Below are 16,093 nucleotides of genomic sequence, written 5' to 3'. Positions count from 1 at the left end.
AATAAGCTGTCAAAGGAGAGTTCCATATAATACAGGAGTGTCTAGTGGTAAGAGATGTGCATTAGTTGATGCAACCAACATAGCCCAGTGTTGACATAATCCTAATTGTACAATATTATGTTGTGATTATCACATTATGGTACTTTTCATTCACAATATACTGTGGCATACACACAACAAAAACCCACATTTATTTGCATTTCAGTGGTAGGTTGAGCAATTGATCCCAGAAACCATTTAATGGCCCTGGCAATTCTGTAGCTGCTTTGTTTTGTTTTGTTTGGGTGTGTAGCAATCTCTTTCAAGGCTATGTAAATGACAGAATCCTCTTCAAATTTTCGACAGCAACACTTCTCTTGCACTAGTGTTTTTCTCAAGAATCAGAACTTTTGGTGGCTAATTAATGCATTTTTTTAAAATAAAAACAAACAAACCTTTCCCCCCCTTTAAATAGAGTCACTTTCTTATGCAATTTTGTCTCCTGCTTTCCACCAGAATTAGACAGAAGCTAAATTTAAGAACTGGCATGATGTTGCCTATAATCCTGCATGCCAGTTTACAGGACTATTTTAATCCTTGGGTTTCGTATATCTGGATTAGAATTAACATTTATTCCCACTTTTCTACTAAAACAACACTTGAAGCAGCTATCCAAAGTTCTGGTATGTAAATTTAGGATCAAGATTCCTCATAGCCATCACTTTTTAAAATCAGTTTAAATAAATGAGTTTTCTTTCTTGATTATGACACTCCCACTGTATTGTATTTTCCATTAGTCAAAGTATCAGCCAAAATATTCAGTGCTTTGAATTTAGTTGAAAGAAAGTCCCTTTTAAGTAGGGTGAACAAACCACTTCTGAACATCTTTCCAATTGTGAAGCTTAAATCCTTTCCTCTAATTGCTTCCTCTGTTTATTGCTCTCTCTTGAATTTTCTTCTCTTTAAATCTTTATGGTAATGTGATGTCCAGGGCTGTTTGCAGTATTTAAAGCTCAGTCTCATACTCATCAGAGATTAATTATGAGAAGACTGTTGCCTGCTCTCATTGTAGAACTAGGGCAATGTTGGAGTGAGGTGAGCAATGGATATTCTTGCCTATTGCTTTCTGCTTCTGTAGGATAATCCCTGAGTTGAGAACTGGGGTACAAGCTCTACTTTCAGAGTACTAATCAGAGACTTTGCCAGTCGCAGACTTTGGAGGAATTAAGAGATCGTCAGGATGCTCCTAAGGTTTCCTGTTCACAGGATCATGAAAAAAGGAGGAAATGGTGGTTAGAAATATACGGTAATGTGTTCTGTGTAAACTTGAACCTCATGGGGGAAGCCTTGCAGTGTCCCATCAAGAGGCCAAATTAATGGTGTGAATCAAAGAGAAAACTCATCTGACCCAAAGAGGTCTGTCATACTTGTGTATGGTAGAACCAGCGAGGCAAGGCAGCATCTCTTTCCAAGAAGGTCGCTGTCACTGGAGAATTATTATTTCAAAGGGGTCCAAGGTTGTCACGTCCTGCAAACTGAAATTGGGGGACGGGGGAAAGCAAAAGTGGGCCTCAGTGGCAGCTAGATTAGACAACACTGGGCCAAGCTCAGGAAATATGCTATGAACTGATATAATGCAACTCAAAGGGCACGATGAGACCTCTGCAAATACTAAAAAGCCGGCCATATTTGCACTGATCTTCACCATTGTGTAGGAAACTTTTCAGAAATAGTGCTTCTTGAATGACTCAATCAACATATATCTCACAGACTGAAGACATGCCATAAGCCAAGTTTCTAGGTTTCTAGTTGATTTTAAAAAATAGGTAGATGATGACCGTATTTTTGTCACATAGAGGTGACAGACTCTTCTTGGAAGTTTTTAAGTAGAAGTTGGATATGATTTAGATTTCCTGTGTAGCAGAGGGTTGGACTAGATGGCCCTTGGGATACCTTCCAACTCTACAGTTCTATGATTCTATGAAATACTAGCTTCATTGCTTCCTTATAGGCTCTATCTACATTAGATAAGTACCTCTTGATATTTCCATGAGCCAACTGGAAACAAAGTTAGGATAGAAGCCATATTCCCATTTGAACACTTTTCACTCTAGCTCTGCCCATCGTTGACTCTGGCTCCTGTGACACCTGGCATGCAGCCTATGACAGATTACCTTTGAGGGCATGTGACCCTCATCATAGAAAAGGAAGATTATTCATTGATGGATTATAAGTTTATTAACGTCTGCTTCGGGTTTTTGCTAGTAAGATGGTTTCATAAAAGTGAGTCAAAGTGAGTCTTGTGTGTTCATTTGCTCTTCTAAGAATTAATTTGTACATATTGCTTTATTAGACTAGATTTGCTTTGGAAAATTACCATACTTGTTTTCTTTTTACTTGATATTGATCTTTCCTCTCAAAGTTTTTCACTATGATGCTTAAACAGATGAACAGTTCTTCAGACTTACCAAACTTGGTTGCTGAATATATTACATTTGCACCCTACCTTTTCTCAGCATATATGACACTATCTCCATTTCATCCTACCCAAACCCCTGTGTAGCAGGTTAGCTTGAGAGACAGGGGCAGATTTGTGAGGGGCACAGCAAAAGAAAGGGGAGATTGTGTGAAGAGCCTTAAATTAGAATCTAACCCAATCAAACAATAAGTAAACACAATGTAGAGAATCTGTTACAGATTCTGGATCAATGTGGATGTGCATTCTACCACATATTTTATATCATACATCTGCCTTTATGGAGTAGTGCAATTCTCCTTTTTGTATGGAAGAGCTAATATCAAGCTATTCCAGAGTAAAGCTACTAGCTCCAGGGTAGTTTGGTCATCTGTGCATGGTTTTTGTCTAGAATGGAGATGTGGTTCTTGAGGCAGCAAATAAAGGATGGCTTCTCTGTCTTTCAGGTTCTGGGAAGAAGGGAAAATCCTTATCTTTGATGACTCTTTTGAACATGAAGTGTGGCAGGATGCTGATGCTTATCGCCTGATATTCATTGTGGATGTTTGGCATCCAGAGTTAACATCGCAACAGAGGCGCTCCCTTCCAGCCATTTGAAGGATGCTTGAGGCTTTCCCTGTTGAGGTCTACATTTTATGTTTGGAAGTGCTGGTCTCATTAAAAAAGAAAGAAACCTGAATTGTATGTATGAAGTAATCTGGGCATGGACTTTAAAGCATCCTATTCTGTGCTTTATAAGGCACTGATTTGATAGCTCTGTATTCATGCTGCAAGTACAGATTCCTATTCTTTTGTCAGCCAAAGAATATCCTGTGCCATATATCAAAATAAGACTTATGCCAATATTTGTTATGCCAGCATTATGCTTACCACTGCTAAGCATACACTTGGTGTACTAGTCACGTAACTACTAATGCTTGTGTGTAAACATAAAGGACATCAGTGCTTCTATATCCTTCTAAGGACACTCATAACGTGTTACTTGCAAGCATCTTGGAAATTTGTCATACTAGAATGTGTAGAAATGAATTTAGATTTAAGTGAATGAACTGATAGTGTGAGTTGTAGATAATGTGAGTGGATGATTTGGTATTGTATTTTTTAAAAGATCATAGTATTTTTGTATCGTATATGGATACCATTTTCCTGCTCTTTATGAACCACTTTCCTTTTGTAATTTACTTTTGTAATAATGGCAATCCATGTTAATTTTGCAGAGATGATGCCTTATGGAGCTGCTCTTCATTTTATTGAGTTCGGCCTTTGCCTTTCAAGTGAGAAGGCACAATATGCATTTGCCTTGTTCAGTTTCTGCTGAGCAGTACTTATAACCCAGCTCTGATATGTCTGTGTCTTCCTCATAAAAAAGGTCTGGTGGCAAAAAAAAATTCACTTAAATGGGAAGCACATTTTCTTATTAAGGGACTGTGCAGGTTGTGAGGAGGATCACATTTGAAACCAATTTGCTTCCAGTCTATTGTTATGACATTTCTATTCACAAGTGTGGCCAGTTTCATATTGTACAGTGGTGTATGTGGTAGAAGAAGCATTCAGTTTGGATACAGGTATCGTCACTTGAAGTGACACCCACATGGTTGTTTCAATCCACCTGAGCGGGGGGAGTGGGGGCTGACCTCCCTTTCATATTTGCTTCTCAGTTTTGCCTTTGAATTAGTGAAGTGTGGTGCACAGGATCAGCACCAAAGCAGCTTTGGTTAGACTTTTTACAATTATGACCAACAACAAGACAGTTCATACTCTCTGACCAAAATATACATTACAATTTTAATTTTATGAGCAGAAACGTGCCAATGTATACATGTGCTGGGTTTTATAGTGCTATGCTTTTGAAATTATAGAAGCTGAAGTTCCGAGATGTTACCTAAACTGATGACATGAAAATAAATATTTGCTACGGCCTTGACGGAGTAATATTTTCAAATAGAATGGTCAGTATTTTGTACAGATTGAATCCAGGGCCCTGTTGTTGTCATTTGTTTCATTGAATGGAAAGATTCCTATGTATAATGTTTATAAATAGCTGCCTTTTCTTTCCTAAGTGCAGATGGAAGGCCTAAAATGAAAGTGTGAACAAGTATGTGTTGTTCCATCTGGGAAACCACAGGCTACATTTTTCTGTAGCCCTCATTAGCTCAGCATTGTTCAGTGTTACCTTATCTCAGTTTTGCCTGAAAACAATTACTGCATGTGGAAGGCAAATGGAATATAGCAATCTACTCTAAATGTGCACCTACAAGCTAATGGTTGCTCATTACGTGCTGTGGTATATTGTGCATTAAACAAGTGCCTTCTTTGTGGCAGTGTGGATTTTTTCATATATGTTAGTAGCTTCAGCACTGAAATAGTTTCTAAATTTTGCATTGATAGCAAAAATTGCTGTTGCTGCTGGAATAAATGAAGCTTACATAAAAACAAATGTTGTGTTGGTCTTCTTTTGTGTTTTTTCTACCATTCCTCACCAGTGAGAAAAGACACTGCATTTAAAAAAATTATCAAAGGAGAGAGGAAATTTTGTTGAAATTCTCATGGGTAGAGTTGGTGGGTGGGTGTTCTCACACTTATTTACTTTTGAAGTAGCAGGAGGTTTTCTGAGTCATTTGTTTCATTCTACATGTCATCTTTCTACAGGTCTGCACTGTAGAAAAACTTGCAAGGGGCCCACACTTCCTGAAAACCTCATGATGAGTTGTTGCTTTTAAAAATTACTTTTGCTTTGAAAGAAATCAGTGTGCTAAGTTTGTGCTTAATAATAATAATAATAATATAGCAAAAATAAGGAATTTACTTAAAAACAAAACCGGCAAGTACTCCCATCTCAGGTGCTTGGCAGCCACCCTCTCAAGCTTCCTGTACTTCATTTAAACTTCAGGGGAAGGTGCCATGAGGTAACTTCTCCCATGGGCCTTTTTTCAAATCAGGAAACACTGGCAGCCAGGGAGGCTGAGGAACACAGGTGAAATGTTTTAATGGAGGGGGGGAACCTCCCTCACTGCCATCTGCCATTCAGTGGTGTGCAGTCAGTGGACAAGGGCAGTAGACCAGTGCCCTAAATGTTCCTGGTAAATTAGAGTATTAAATTATTAAAGCCTGGCACCTCCTTCCCAAAGCCTGGGGAATTTCTGCCCAATTTAGGGAGGTGTGATGCTCATGTGCACGACGTCAGGACGTTCCAACATCACGAGTGCAGCGTCAGTCCCCCCATTGCCCTCGCAAGCTGGCGCCTCTGGCCCTAACTCTTCTCCTATGAAAAAAAATCACTGCATGCCACTACTGCCATTGTACAATGAGCACTGTGCAAGTTCACCCCCAGCTGAAATTATCCAGCATGCTGTCAGTGAGGCAGGAAAATGAAAGCTTTCATGGGGAAAGAAAACGTTTGAAATTTTGGAGGACAGGTTTTGGCACTATACTAAAAAACACACCAAATAAAACCCTGCAAAACAAACAAATATACAGTCTATACATGAGTCAACCTTGACCTTTCCTTGTTACCATTGTACGCTTCCTAGAGTTCTGCATCATGCTGCTAATGGAAGAAGCACTTTCAAAAGCCACATGTCCAACTAACACTGCCAGAAATAACCTTTTAAGCACTATCCTTATGCTAACCTTTGCAGTTGCAAAAAACTTCCTGTTATGTTCTGTCCTGGCCTTTTGGGTACATTTACAATCCACACAAAGGTCTACTTATTTATTTTTCCATTTTAAGGTTTATTATCTGAGTTGAAATTGCTTGTTTGGGTACCCATGGATGCTATTCCATAATGCTTCTTTTAATATTCTTGGGCTATAAAAATAAATTACATGGATCTTTAGCTAAGATTTTAATACTTGTTGCAACCTTCCCCAAAATTTACAATGCATTTGGTCATCATTTCCAGAGGGTACAAGGTCCATGGTGGTAGGAGTGAGAGTTAAGTACAGCAAAGTTTTCTGAAAACAGATACAGTGGTAAAAACTCAGTTTTTCTGTTATGAATGATAAGCAGCTTTTTTATGCTGGCCCCTGTGACAAAGGATTAGTAAACAATCTGGACTTTACCAGCAGAAGCAACAGTCCAAAGTAAACCTGTAGTAAAGGTGGAGACCCTGTATTTCGCTGAGAAACAATAAAAGGCTGACTTGATAATTACTGATTTGATAGAACTTTGATTTTACAAGAGAGACCAAGTTCATTTTTTTATTTGGCCCTCTGGAGCAATAGAATCTGCAACTAAATTATATCTGCTGCAACTCTGTACAAGCATCTTAGCTCTACACAATAGATAAAACAGTTTCTGAATGATATCCCTAACAATGAAACATTATGCCAGTAACATATCATGGCTTTATTCATTACATGTGACTTCTACTAAATGACTGCAGTTGTTTCTCAGCTTCACCAAAGACAGGGATGAAGGATGTGGCCCTCCAGATGTTGTTGTACTTCAGTTCCCATCATCCTTGGCTATTAGCTATGGTGACTAAGGCTTCTGGGACTTGGAGTCTAATGACATCTAGAAGGTCACAGGTTCCCCACCCTTGACTTTAGAGTTACTTGGCCATCCTTGAGATAGCGAGCAAATCCTTCAGGACATATGGCATAAATGCAGTGTTTGGCTAAGGATTGCTAACTGGCTGTTACATACTATTGCAAAATATCAACAAACATGTTTCCAACTCTTTGAGGAAATAAAGCCACAGCGAGCGCATATATATATATATATATATATATATATATATATATATATGGTGGAGTCCCCCCCCCCCCAATTACTATTTTCAATGCAAGAATGGGATTTGCTTTCGCAAGTAGAGCAAAGACGGGAATAGCAAAATGATCTTTGGCATTTCAGTTCTACGTTTTTCTGTTCTTCCATGGTTCCTTCTAATGGAGGCATATTGAATAATTCATTCCAAGTTTTCCCTTTCCATTATAAGCATAGCATATATCTGCAGTCAGCCAGGCCCTCTGGCTACACCTTTAACTGATTGCTGGAGAAAAGATGGTTAAACAGCTCTGCTGAGCTTTCATTTGCCGGAATGACCTAAATGAAAGGACCTGGAGTGGAACATTAATCACCAGTAAGTGTTCCCATTGAGCTCAGACACCTCCTTTCCCCCCCAACCAACATATCTACCCCACATACTGCAGTTGCCTTGGGGGGGGGGGTGGATCCCACACTGTTAAAATTAAATAATTGCTTTCCAAATTGCCTGTGTCTGTTTCCAACTCCAGTCATTACATTGAGCTGACAGGTTTATAAGGACTTTTAAAAGTTAAGAATTTATTTTCCAGGGGACTGTAATAAGTGACCCCTGCAAATAGCTGAGGTGATGAGATCACATATTGCAGAGTTGAACAATTTTCTGCTGGTGATTGCTTACTGTGTGCGTGTATGTGTGTTGTGTGTAGATAAAACGCAGATGAAGCAGCTCTGTAAGAACTTACGGGTTTCAAGGTGTTCTCTCCATGCTGCAGACTAAATTATGCCTGTTGCTGCAATATTTAAACTCAAGACACCTTTACTTGAAATATATATATATATATATATATATATATATATATATATATAATTTGTGTGTGTACTGCATCTAAATTTCATTTTAATAAAACTGGAGAATATCCCTGCTTAAACAGTATGGGAAAACCTCAACTGATGTATCTTTGAATGCATGAACATACAAAGTCATCCCTAACATTTCAACCATTGTAAATATCATAAACCATAAAATTACAAGGGGGGGCTCTGCTTTACAATCAGGCTCATTAGCTTAGAACTTGGGCCGCAGGGCATCTCCCCATTGGCTTTGGCCACACATACAGATGGCTGGTGATGATCATTTACTTGCTCTGCAAAGACCGAGAGCCTTGTTTCAAGCTGAATGTGTGTTAATGTGTATTAAACCTGTCTTTTGCTTCATGGGTATCTTGTACCATTGAAGTCTGATGGTGCAGTTGTGCGCTTTGCGGTGAATTCAGACTCAGTCCAGAGCCAGCAGTGGCTGGGTGTTCTCATTCTCATGCTGATCCTCATGTTTCAACGTTCCATGTTCCACCACGGACTGAGACCTGAAAACAAAGAACAGCTGTTAGCATTGCTTAGGCTTTAAGGCTTCAGCTGCCATTTGTCTTTCCAAGAATGTACCGAGTCTTAATATTTTATTGACTTTCTCAATATAATCTCAAGGTAATTAACATTTCCAAAAACATCTGGCTTGGTATAAAAAAAAGTAGTGGGCTTTGTACAAGTGTTGATGATTGTGAAATTATTTTGCAAATTCCAACATTTTCAACGTGCTGATTTCTATCAGCACATTGGTGGGGGTCAGATTGGAGGAGGTCATAGGCAAAATTGGTAGGCTCCTTGTAGTTTCCCTGATGTCAGGTAGTGATGTTCCAAGTAACACTAAGCCTCTGAGTTTATATGCTATTTTAAGATGAAGTGGACTCTTATTTCGGGGGTATGACAGGTGGATGTTCCTGCCCACCTGTTAAAATTGACCTGCAGGGACTGGAAACAAGGATCCAACCAACTTGTCAGATCCAGTTTCCAATCCCGGCTTTAAATATACAGTGGTACCTCAGGTTAAGTACTTAATTCATTCCGGAGGTACGTACGTAACCTGAAACACCTCTTAACCTGAAGCACCACTTTAGCTTATGGAGCCTCGTGCTGCTGCCACGCCGCCGGAGCCCAATTTCTGTTCTCATCCTGAAGCAAAGTTCTTAACCTGAAGCACTATTTCTGCATTAGAGGAGTCTGTAACCTGAAGCGTATGTAACCTGAAGCGTATGTAACCCGGGGTACCACTGTACAGGCTGGTGCCCACATGTGCACCACTGGATTTATTTCTTTATTTTAGACAGTTGTTGACTGCCCATTAGCAACATATTCTGGTCAGTTCACACAAAATTTAAAACAATAATATTGATTTTGAAATATCAAAAAATGTGAAAACACTAAAATCAATACAATTCCTCCAGCAGCAGCAGCAGCAGCAGCAGCAGCATGAAATAATTCTATAACAGGATTTAAAGCTCAGCTAAAAATAATTTCTCCCAGGTACTAAAATACACTATAACATGGTTCTAAAAGGCAAGTGGCACTGAAGAGGACTTTGAGTGAAAGTCCTTAACTCAAGCACCAGGCAAGCCCCTGTGGGGAGGACATTCTGTAACTGGAGCAACAACTCTGAAAAGGCCCCTCCCTAGTGCCTCACCCATCAAACCTCGCAAGATGAAAAAACCTGAGAATATCTTCCAGCAAATATCTTTAGGTCTGGGCAGGTACATACAGGAAGATGCTATCCTTTAAGTAACCTAGCCCCAAGTTATTTAGGGCTTTAAAGATTTAATGCAGTACTGATTTTCCCCCTCCCCCCTCATCCTCCAGAATCTCCAAACTGTGTTTTAAATTTCTCTCAAATCCAGGAGGAGTTCAGAGACATCACATGGTTTGTGAATTTTTGAGAAAGGAAACACTGGAGCACAAATGCACTGTCTGCTACCCTCATCCCATGCAAAATCTAAAGCATTTGAAGCAGCCTGAGTCACCAAAGAACAAAAGAATTGATGGATGAACTTTACGGAAGACTAATATTTTAAATGTAGCCCTTTAGATTTCAGGTATCGTCTCTCGCAGGAGCTGAGCACCATGTTCCAGCTTCACTGTGGGATTTGGAACATGCCTTTGAGTTAATATTAGTTAGTGATTCATTCACACTGGATGCCATCTAAGCATTAGCTGGATTTAGAAAGTACAAATTATGTTCCTCATAAAATCACCAGCAGTTTCTTCAACAACACTGCAGTGTAAAAATAGAACAGCTAACCAGAACACTAATGGGAACAGTGTTCTCTTTTCCTGAAACCCCTAATCTAAAAGAGATTAGTATTCGGAATTGAGTTCTAGCTGGCGGTTTCTTTCCAAGGGCAAGTGTATGCTTCAGTGAGAGAAAACAAAAAGCTTTTTTTCCCCATTCTGGAAGGTTCTGTCTCTCAAAGTAAGCTTGTACCATACGCCATGAACTGAGGGCGCCATTAGCTGGTTTATAAAAGTATCAGGCTTAAACCTGAGTTAGCGGCATTCCAGTAAACATGTGATAGTTGGACAGGAGAACTGGCCTTGCATCCAATGCAGAGCTAACTAGCTGTCTCGACGTACAAGGATTTACACTTGCATAACAGGATTTTACCCCGTTCTGCATCCCCATATCAATTCTAGGTCCCTCTCAACCCTTCACCCAAATAAGCAAGCACCATTATTGGAGTTCAAGGACACAATCCAGTCAGTCAAAAATACTTCTCAGACAGGGGTGTGAAGCAAGGGCCAGTGAGGGGCGTTTCCTGGGCATTTCTGAGAGGCAGATGGAGAGGCCTGGATGAGGCATTTGGCTCCCAGGCCTGTCCTCCATCTCTGGTAAGACCATGATGATGGCATCTGCTCTGCAGATGTGTTTCGGGGGGCAGGGAGCATTTCACACCAAATATTCTGCAACACACACACCATCTATCTTTATCTCCATCTTTCTATATATACATCTGTACAGACTCAGCCATCACACCCACATTTCCCCTCCAGTGCACTCCTATAGGAAGTATGAAGGTGCATTAAGGCTCTGATTTAACCTGTCAGCTGTAGTCTTGAGCTGTGAGCCACATTTTGTTTCTTACCTGTGAAAGCTTAAAAAAGATCTATTCAAACATGAAACAATCTCAACTCCACTTTAAGATTAGGCTGTATTTGGGGGGGGGGGGACACACAACACAATGAAAGCAACCCACATGCTCTCATTCCCAGTCTTTTACTTTTTGTCTTTTATTCTTCCTTTGCGTTATTAACAACCTTATTTGCTGAAATCCATGTGTGGGTGGGGGAAACCCATGACTATCCTGCTGAGCTTTCCCCCTTGAGCTGAGCTTTGTGCCTTTCAAATTGGTGCACTGTAACCAATCAATCCAGCCACACTGCAAAAGATCTATTCACTGGGGCCTCACCTCCCATCTGTGCATTTCCCTCTAATTCTTTGCCCATTACACCGGCTCCTCTAGGCTATTATCTTCCAATGATTCATTCCTGCTGCAGAAAATAATAAGGGAAAATGTTTCCTTCCAACAAGCCACTATTGATTTACTTATTGATAACACGCAAAGCCTTTTTGGTTTCAGTAGCATTCTGGGTTTGTTTCTTTTCAGTTCTCAAGCCCTGAGGCCTCCACCAGGTGGAGAGGAGGGGCTGTAGCTCAGAGGCAAAGCATCTGCTTTGGATGCACAAGGTCCCGTCTTCAAGCCCCAGCAACTCCAGGCAGGGCTGGGAAAGAAATCATGAAGAGCTGCTGCCAGTCAGTGTAAGACAAAATGGAACAATGGTCTGAGTCGATAAAAGGCAGAGACCTGTGTGCCTGTCCATGTGGTGGCAAAGAACAAGATCACCACTTCAGTCCTCAACATCTCTAGGTAGGGCTGGGAAGACTGCCTGCCTGAAACCCTGGAGAGCCACTGCCAATGCAGAGTTGACAGCACAAGGCTTTCGTTGATTGAGAGAGAGCTGCATTAGACTTGGTTCTGCTCTTTTATACATAGAATCATAGAATTGTAGAGTTGGAAGGGACCCTGGGGATCATCTAGTCCAGGCATAGGCAAACTCAGCCCTCCAGATGTTTTGAGACTACAATTCCCATCATCCCTGACCACTGGTCCTGTTAGCTAGGGATGATGGGAGTTGTAGTCCCAAAACATCTGGAGGGCTAAGTTTACCTATGCCTGATCTAGTCCCGTGGTTCCCACAGGGGAGCAATCTGATTTTTAAGGGGGGCAATTCGAACTTGTTTAGACCAAGTTAACGGCCCTTTAGGCTTCCTCCACGTGAATAGTAGTTCACTTTTTGAATAATAAGAATTATAGGCCACTGGGGGGGGCAGGGATCAGGATTTTAGAGATGCTTAGGTGGGGCATGGCCAAAAAAAGGTTGGGAATCACTCATCCACTCCCACCCACCTACAATGCAGGAAAATGCAGCTGTCCCATAGGGAGATTGAATCTGCAACCTTGGCGTTATCGGCACCATGCTTTAGCCAACTGAGCTACCCAGACTCATACAGGAGCCTTTTAAGTTGTTTTTACTCATGCTTCTATTCTTGTTTTTGATGTTTGTTTTTGTAGCTTGCTTTGAGCTCACCTTTCTGTGGGGAAAGTGGCTAATAATAATAATAATGTTCATTTTGCTGTTTTCAGCTTCCTAGTGTGACTAGCTTCCCTTGCATTTTACATATGTGTGGCATACACAGAGGGAAATGGTGTCGCCATAGTAACTTGCATCCATTTCTCGAGCTGCAAAGCATATCTCCTTGAGATGGAATAGAAATGCAGAGCGCATTTTCCCATTGCTGTAGAATGTATTTTGTCTTCTCGTAACAAACTTATCTTATTAGGCCAAACTCCCAGTGTCCTAGATCTCTAACTCTGTGATTGGAATCCCACTCCATTTACATTTTCCATCAGAGACAAACCACAGTACATGATTTGGTATGTGCTTAAAACTGCATACCAAACTGCAGTCGTGTCTATTCTGTATCACCAACTATATAGCTATAATACCAGGCCTGTGTTTATTATGAAGGGGTGAGGGGAGGAGAGCAACCACACAATAAAGGCAACATAAAATATGCGTAAACAATGCGTATTGGATTATTACTCAACTACAGATTTTTTAATAATATTCATATATATTTATGGTTACAGGTAAACCCACCCCCCATAGCGTGCAATATTTACTCAAAAGTAATTCTCACTGAGTTCAGGCTAACTTCCTTCCATATAAATGTATGTAGGATTGCAATCTAAATCTACTCAAGATTGTTTTTGTGAGTCTGCATGGACCAGTATATAGATTTAGTCAACTATTACCTTTCATAAGCTCATTAGTTTGTGTGAACTGTTTTCCAGACCTGTGAAAAGAGGCGACAAAGTGGGGATGGCAGCCACTGGATCAGCTGGCCTCAGTTCTTGCAAAATAGCCAAATTTGACACAACATTTTCCCCACAATGGGTCCTTGGTGTAGAGTATGGCCTCATTTGTTTGTAAGGGTAACCCAAACTATGACTTACCATGATGTATGAACCAGGCTCTGGTTTGTCTTCCCAAACAAACCATTAGTGATAACCCCAAAAAAAACCTTGGTTGCAGTTCATGTGTTGGATGAGACAAACTGCATGCCTGGGCTCACCTGTAATGCTTAGTATAAGGTAGCAAGGCAGCAGTAGGATGGGGGGGGGGGAGTAAAGGAGCCACAATTTTCTCTCCAGGCACCAGCACACTTGCTTGTTCACGGCAAACCATAACTTGGTAATGTTACATGCAAACCGGCCCCATATTTTACTCTTTCCTTTGCACAGGTTATTCTTTTTCCATTTTGCTGAACAAGTGTGACAGGATGTGCCAAAATCAACGATCATTAATGAGGCCCAGAACAGCCATAATCCTGTTACTGCCTCATGAAAGAGCATTTTACTATGAAACATTTTCATTTAATACACTGGTGAGACATCTCTCCTTTCAACTTGCTTTGCTCATCTTCATCAGGCCAGTAACTGCTATTTATTATTTATAGGGATCCTGTGCCTCCAGATATTGTTGGCCACCAGTTCCCATCACCCCTGGTCATTAGGCATGCTGGCTGGGGCTGATGGGAGTTGGAGTCTAACCACAAGTTGGACAACCACAAATTCCTCATCCTTGGTATAGAGATGCTGTTCTTCCATTGTCATTATCCTCTCTTGAAGGCAAAGCAATCCTTGCATTTCCAGTTAGGCATCATTTCCTTTTCCTGTTTTAAAGCAGATAATTTTTCATTTCCTCTAAACATGTGCTCCGAGGCTGAACCTTACCTTTTCATGAGTTTGGGTGAGCATTCTCTCTCCAAGTTGGACGATGAGTGCTTCACATGCATGGTGTTGTAGGAAGTGTGCGTATATTCGTTTTCATCATTGTAGTCTGGACCAAGTAAAGTCCGAGCCCAAGTGCCCATGTCATAAGGAGGAAGTGTCCCTCCAAACTCTGAGGGCAAGCAGTCAGGGTGTATAAGCTGGTGAAGGCTATTCAGATTGTTACCATGAAGAAAGATCTTTGAAAAAAGAAAAACAGACAAGAACACAGTTCATTGGCTCTCAGTTTTTCATGGCTGTTAAAATATTAAGGATACTTAATATTTAAACTTTTTCAAAGTTTGCCGAAGTACAAAAACTAGCAGGGGGAGGGAATCTTTGAGGTGGGAGTGGAAAGTCCAAAGCAGCATGTGAGTTTGGAGCATGCTACATGTTCATGGAATGCTGAGTGATTGATAGAGTAGCAGAAATGGAAAACCCAGCTGTGTTGAGGGAGGAATGGCAGCGTCAGTCAGCTACAATGGCCAGTCAGTCAGCTACAAACAGGAGCGATCCATACTCCAACATTTTGCTGCAGGTCTGTTGTAGACACTAACACAGCAAAAATAAGGTGATGAGCAGCCACTGTGTTGGCTTTTGGTGGTAATTTTCTAGGTTATTCCAAGCTACTGGTTTTGATATCTGAAGGTTTTCACTTCCTATGAACTTTATCAGAGAGTAGGGCTTCCCATAGGATAAATCCCTTCATGTCTTAAGATGGGAAGGAGAATCTCTGATGAAAATTCTGTTTTGAAGGCTATGAAAACTGCTGCCTGCTGATGTGTGGTCTTCACACAGACATTGCCCCCAACACTATGGCATGGGCTTTCTGGCTGCTGAGATCATAAAGCACACTTTGCTAGTTCTTTTGATTAAAAAAAGGCAAGCCTTTTCTGTTTCAACATGCTGATGGGGCATTCATTTATTTTATTATTTATCATGGAGACTTATTAAGGGTGTGCATCTGCTCTGCATGAACATAGCAAGGGGAATTGGGGGATTTGAGGGTCTCTCCCCCCCCCTGAGTTGAAGCATAATGTCAATTATTCCAGCTCCCCGCTGAGTCAGATTGGGATTCTCACAAAAGCTTCATGTCTGTCACTCTGTTTCTATCCTTTTCAACAATCAATGTTTCCCATATATCTCTGTGTTTCTCTAGCTCCAAGGCTTTGCAAGAAGTGTGGCTACCCAAAATTGAAAGAGCTCTTGGTTGTTTTTTGTTAAAACCCACTCTGCAGGGACTCCTGTGCCTATAAATTTTATTTACTTTGGCTAAAAGGCTAAAAAAATTGTAGTCGTTTTTAGGTTCCCCGTTGTACTAAGTGGAAAAGCACAGGATTTTGTTTTATACAGATCTGTTGAGAACTCGAAAATAGATCAAAGTGGAAAGTGCACAGAGCAACTCAGAAACACGTTGCAATTGAAAACACACAGACACACAAATGCAGATCTGAGATGACACTTGGGGCTTGTGCATGCCACTCACATTTATATCCTTCAACAGAATTCCAAGGGGAGGGGGAGCACTAAAAACATTGGGAAAGCATATTTAAAATGCATAGGATATATGGAATAGAAATTTTAATTGAGGATGATAATAATGGCAATAATGCCTGCAGGAGAGGCATTTAAACACATCTAAGGGACACTGGTACATTCAAAAGCCATAACTTGCTTTGGGGCCCTTATCAATATTCTTTAGTGGTCTATTAT

General features: G+C 40.7%; 2 protein-coding genes across 4 annotated transcripts in view; one reads left to right on the top strand and one right to left on the bottom strand.

The window, feature by feature from the left end:
• The window catches only part of ASPH (aspartate beta-hydroxylase), a 91,882-nt gene extending 86,990 nt beyond the window's left edge, over positions 1-4,892 (top strand). For all 3 annotated transcript variants that reach the window (XM_079984603.1, XM_079984600.1, XM_079984602.1), the window contains one exon: positions 2,902-4,892. In XM_079984603.1, the coding sequence (XP_079840729.1) occupies positions 2,902-3,052 (151 nt within the window). In that variant the 3' untranslated portion in view covers positions 3,053-4,892. The remainder of the gene's footprint in view (positions 1-2,901) is intronic.
• Positions 4,893-6,287: 1,395 nt separating this feature from the next.
• CLVS1 (clavesin 1) overlaps positions 6,288-16,093 on the bottom strand; it is a 67,700-nt gene continuing 57,894 nt past the window's right edge. The window contains exons 5-6 of the mRNA XM_079984668.1: positions 14,345-14,580; positions 6,288-8,527 (exon numbers count right to left, since the gene is read on the bottom strand). Coding sequence (XP_079840794.1) covers positions 8,440-8,527; positions 14,345-14,580 — 324 coding nt within the window. The 3' untranslated portion in view covers positions 6,288-8,439. The remainder of the gene's footprint in view (positions 8,528-14,344; positions 14,581-16,093) is intronic.

Source organism: Podarcis cretensis (assembly GCF_951804945.1).
Source record: "Podarcis cretensis genome assembly, chromosome: 7".
NCBI lineage: Eukaryota > Metazoa > Chordata > Lepidosauria > Squamata > Lacertidae > Podarcis > Podarcis cretensis.
Note: the sequence above shows the minus strand (reverse complement) of the source record. Positions and strands in the feature narration are given on the sequence as shown.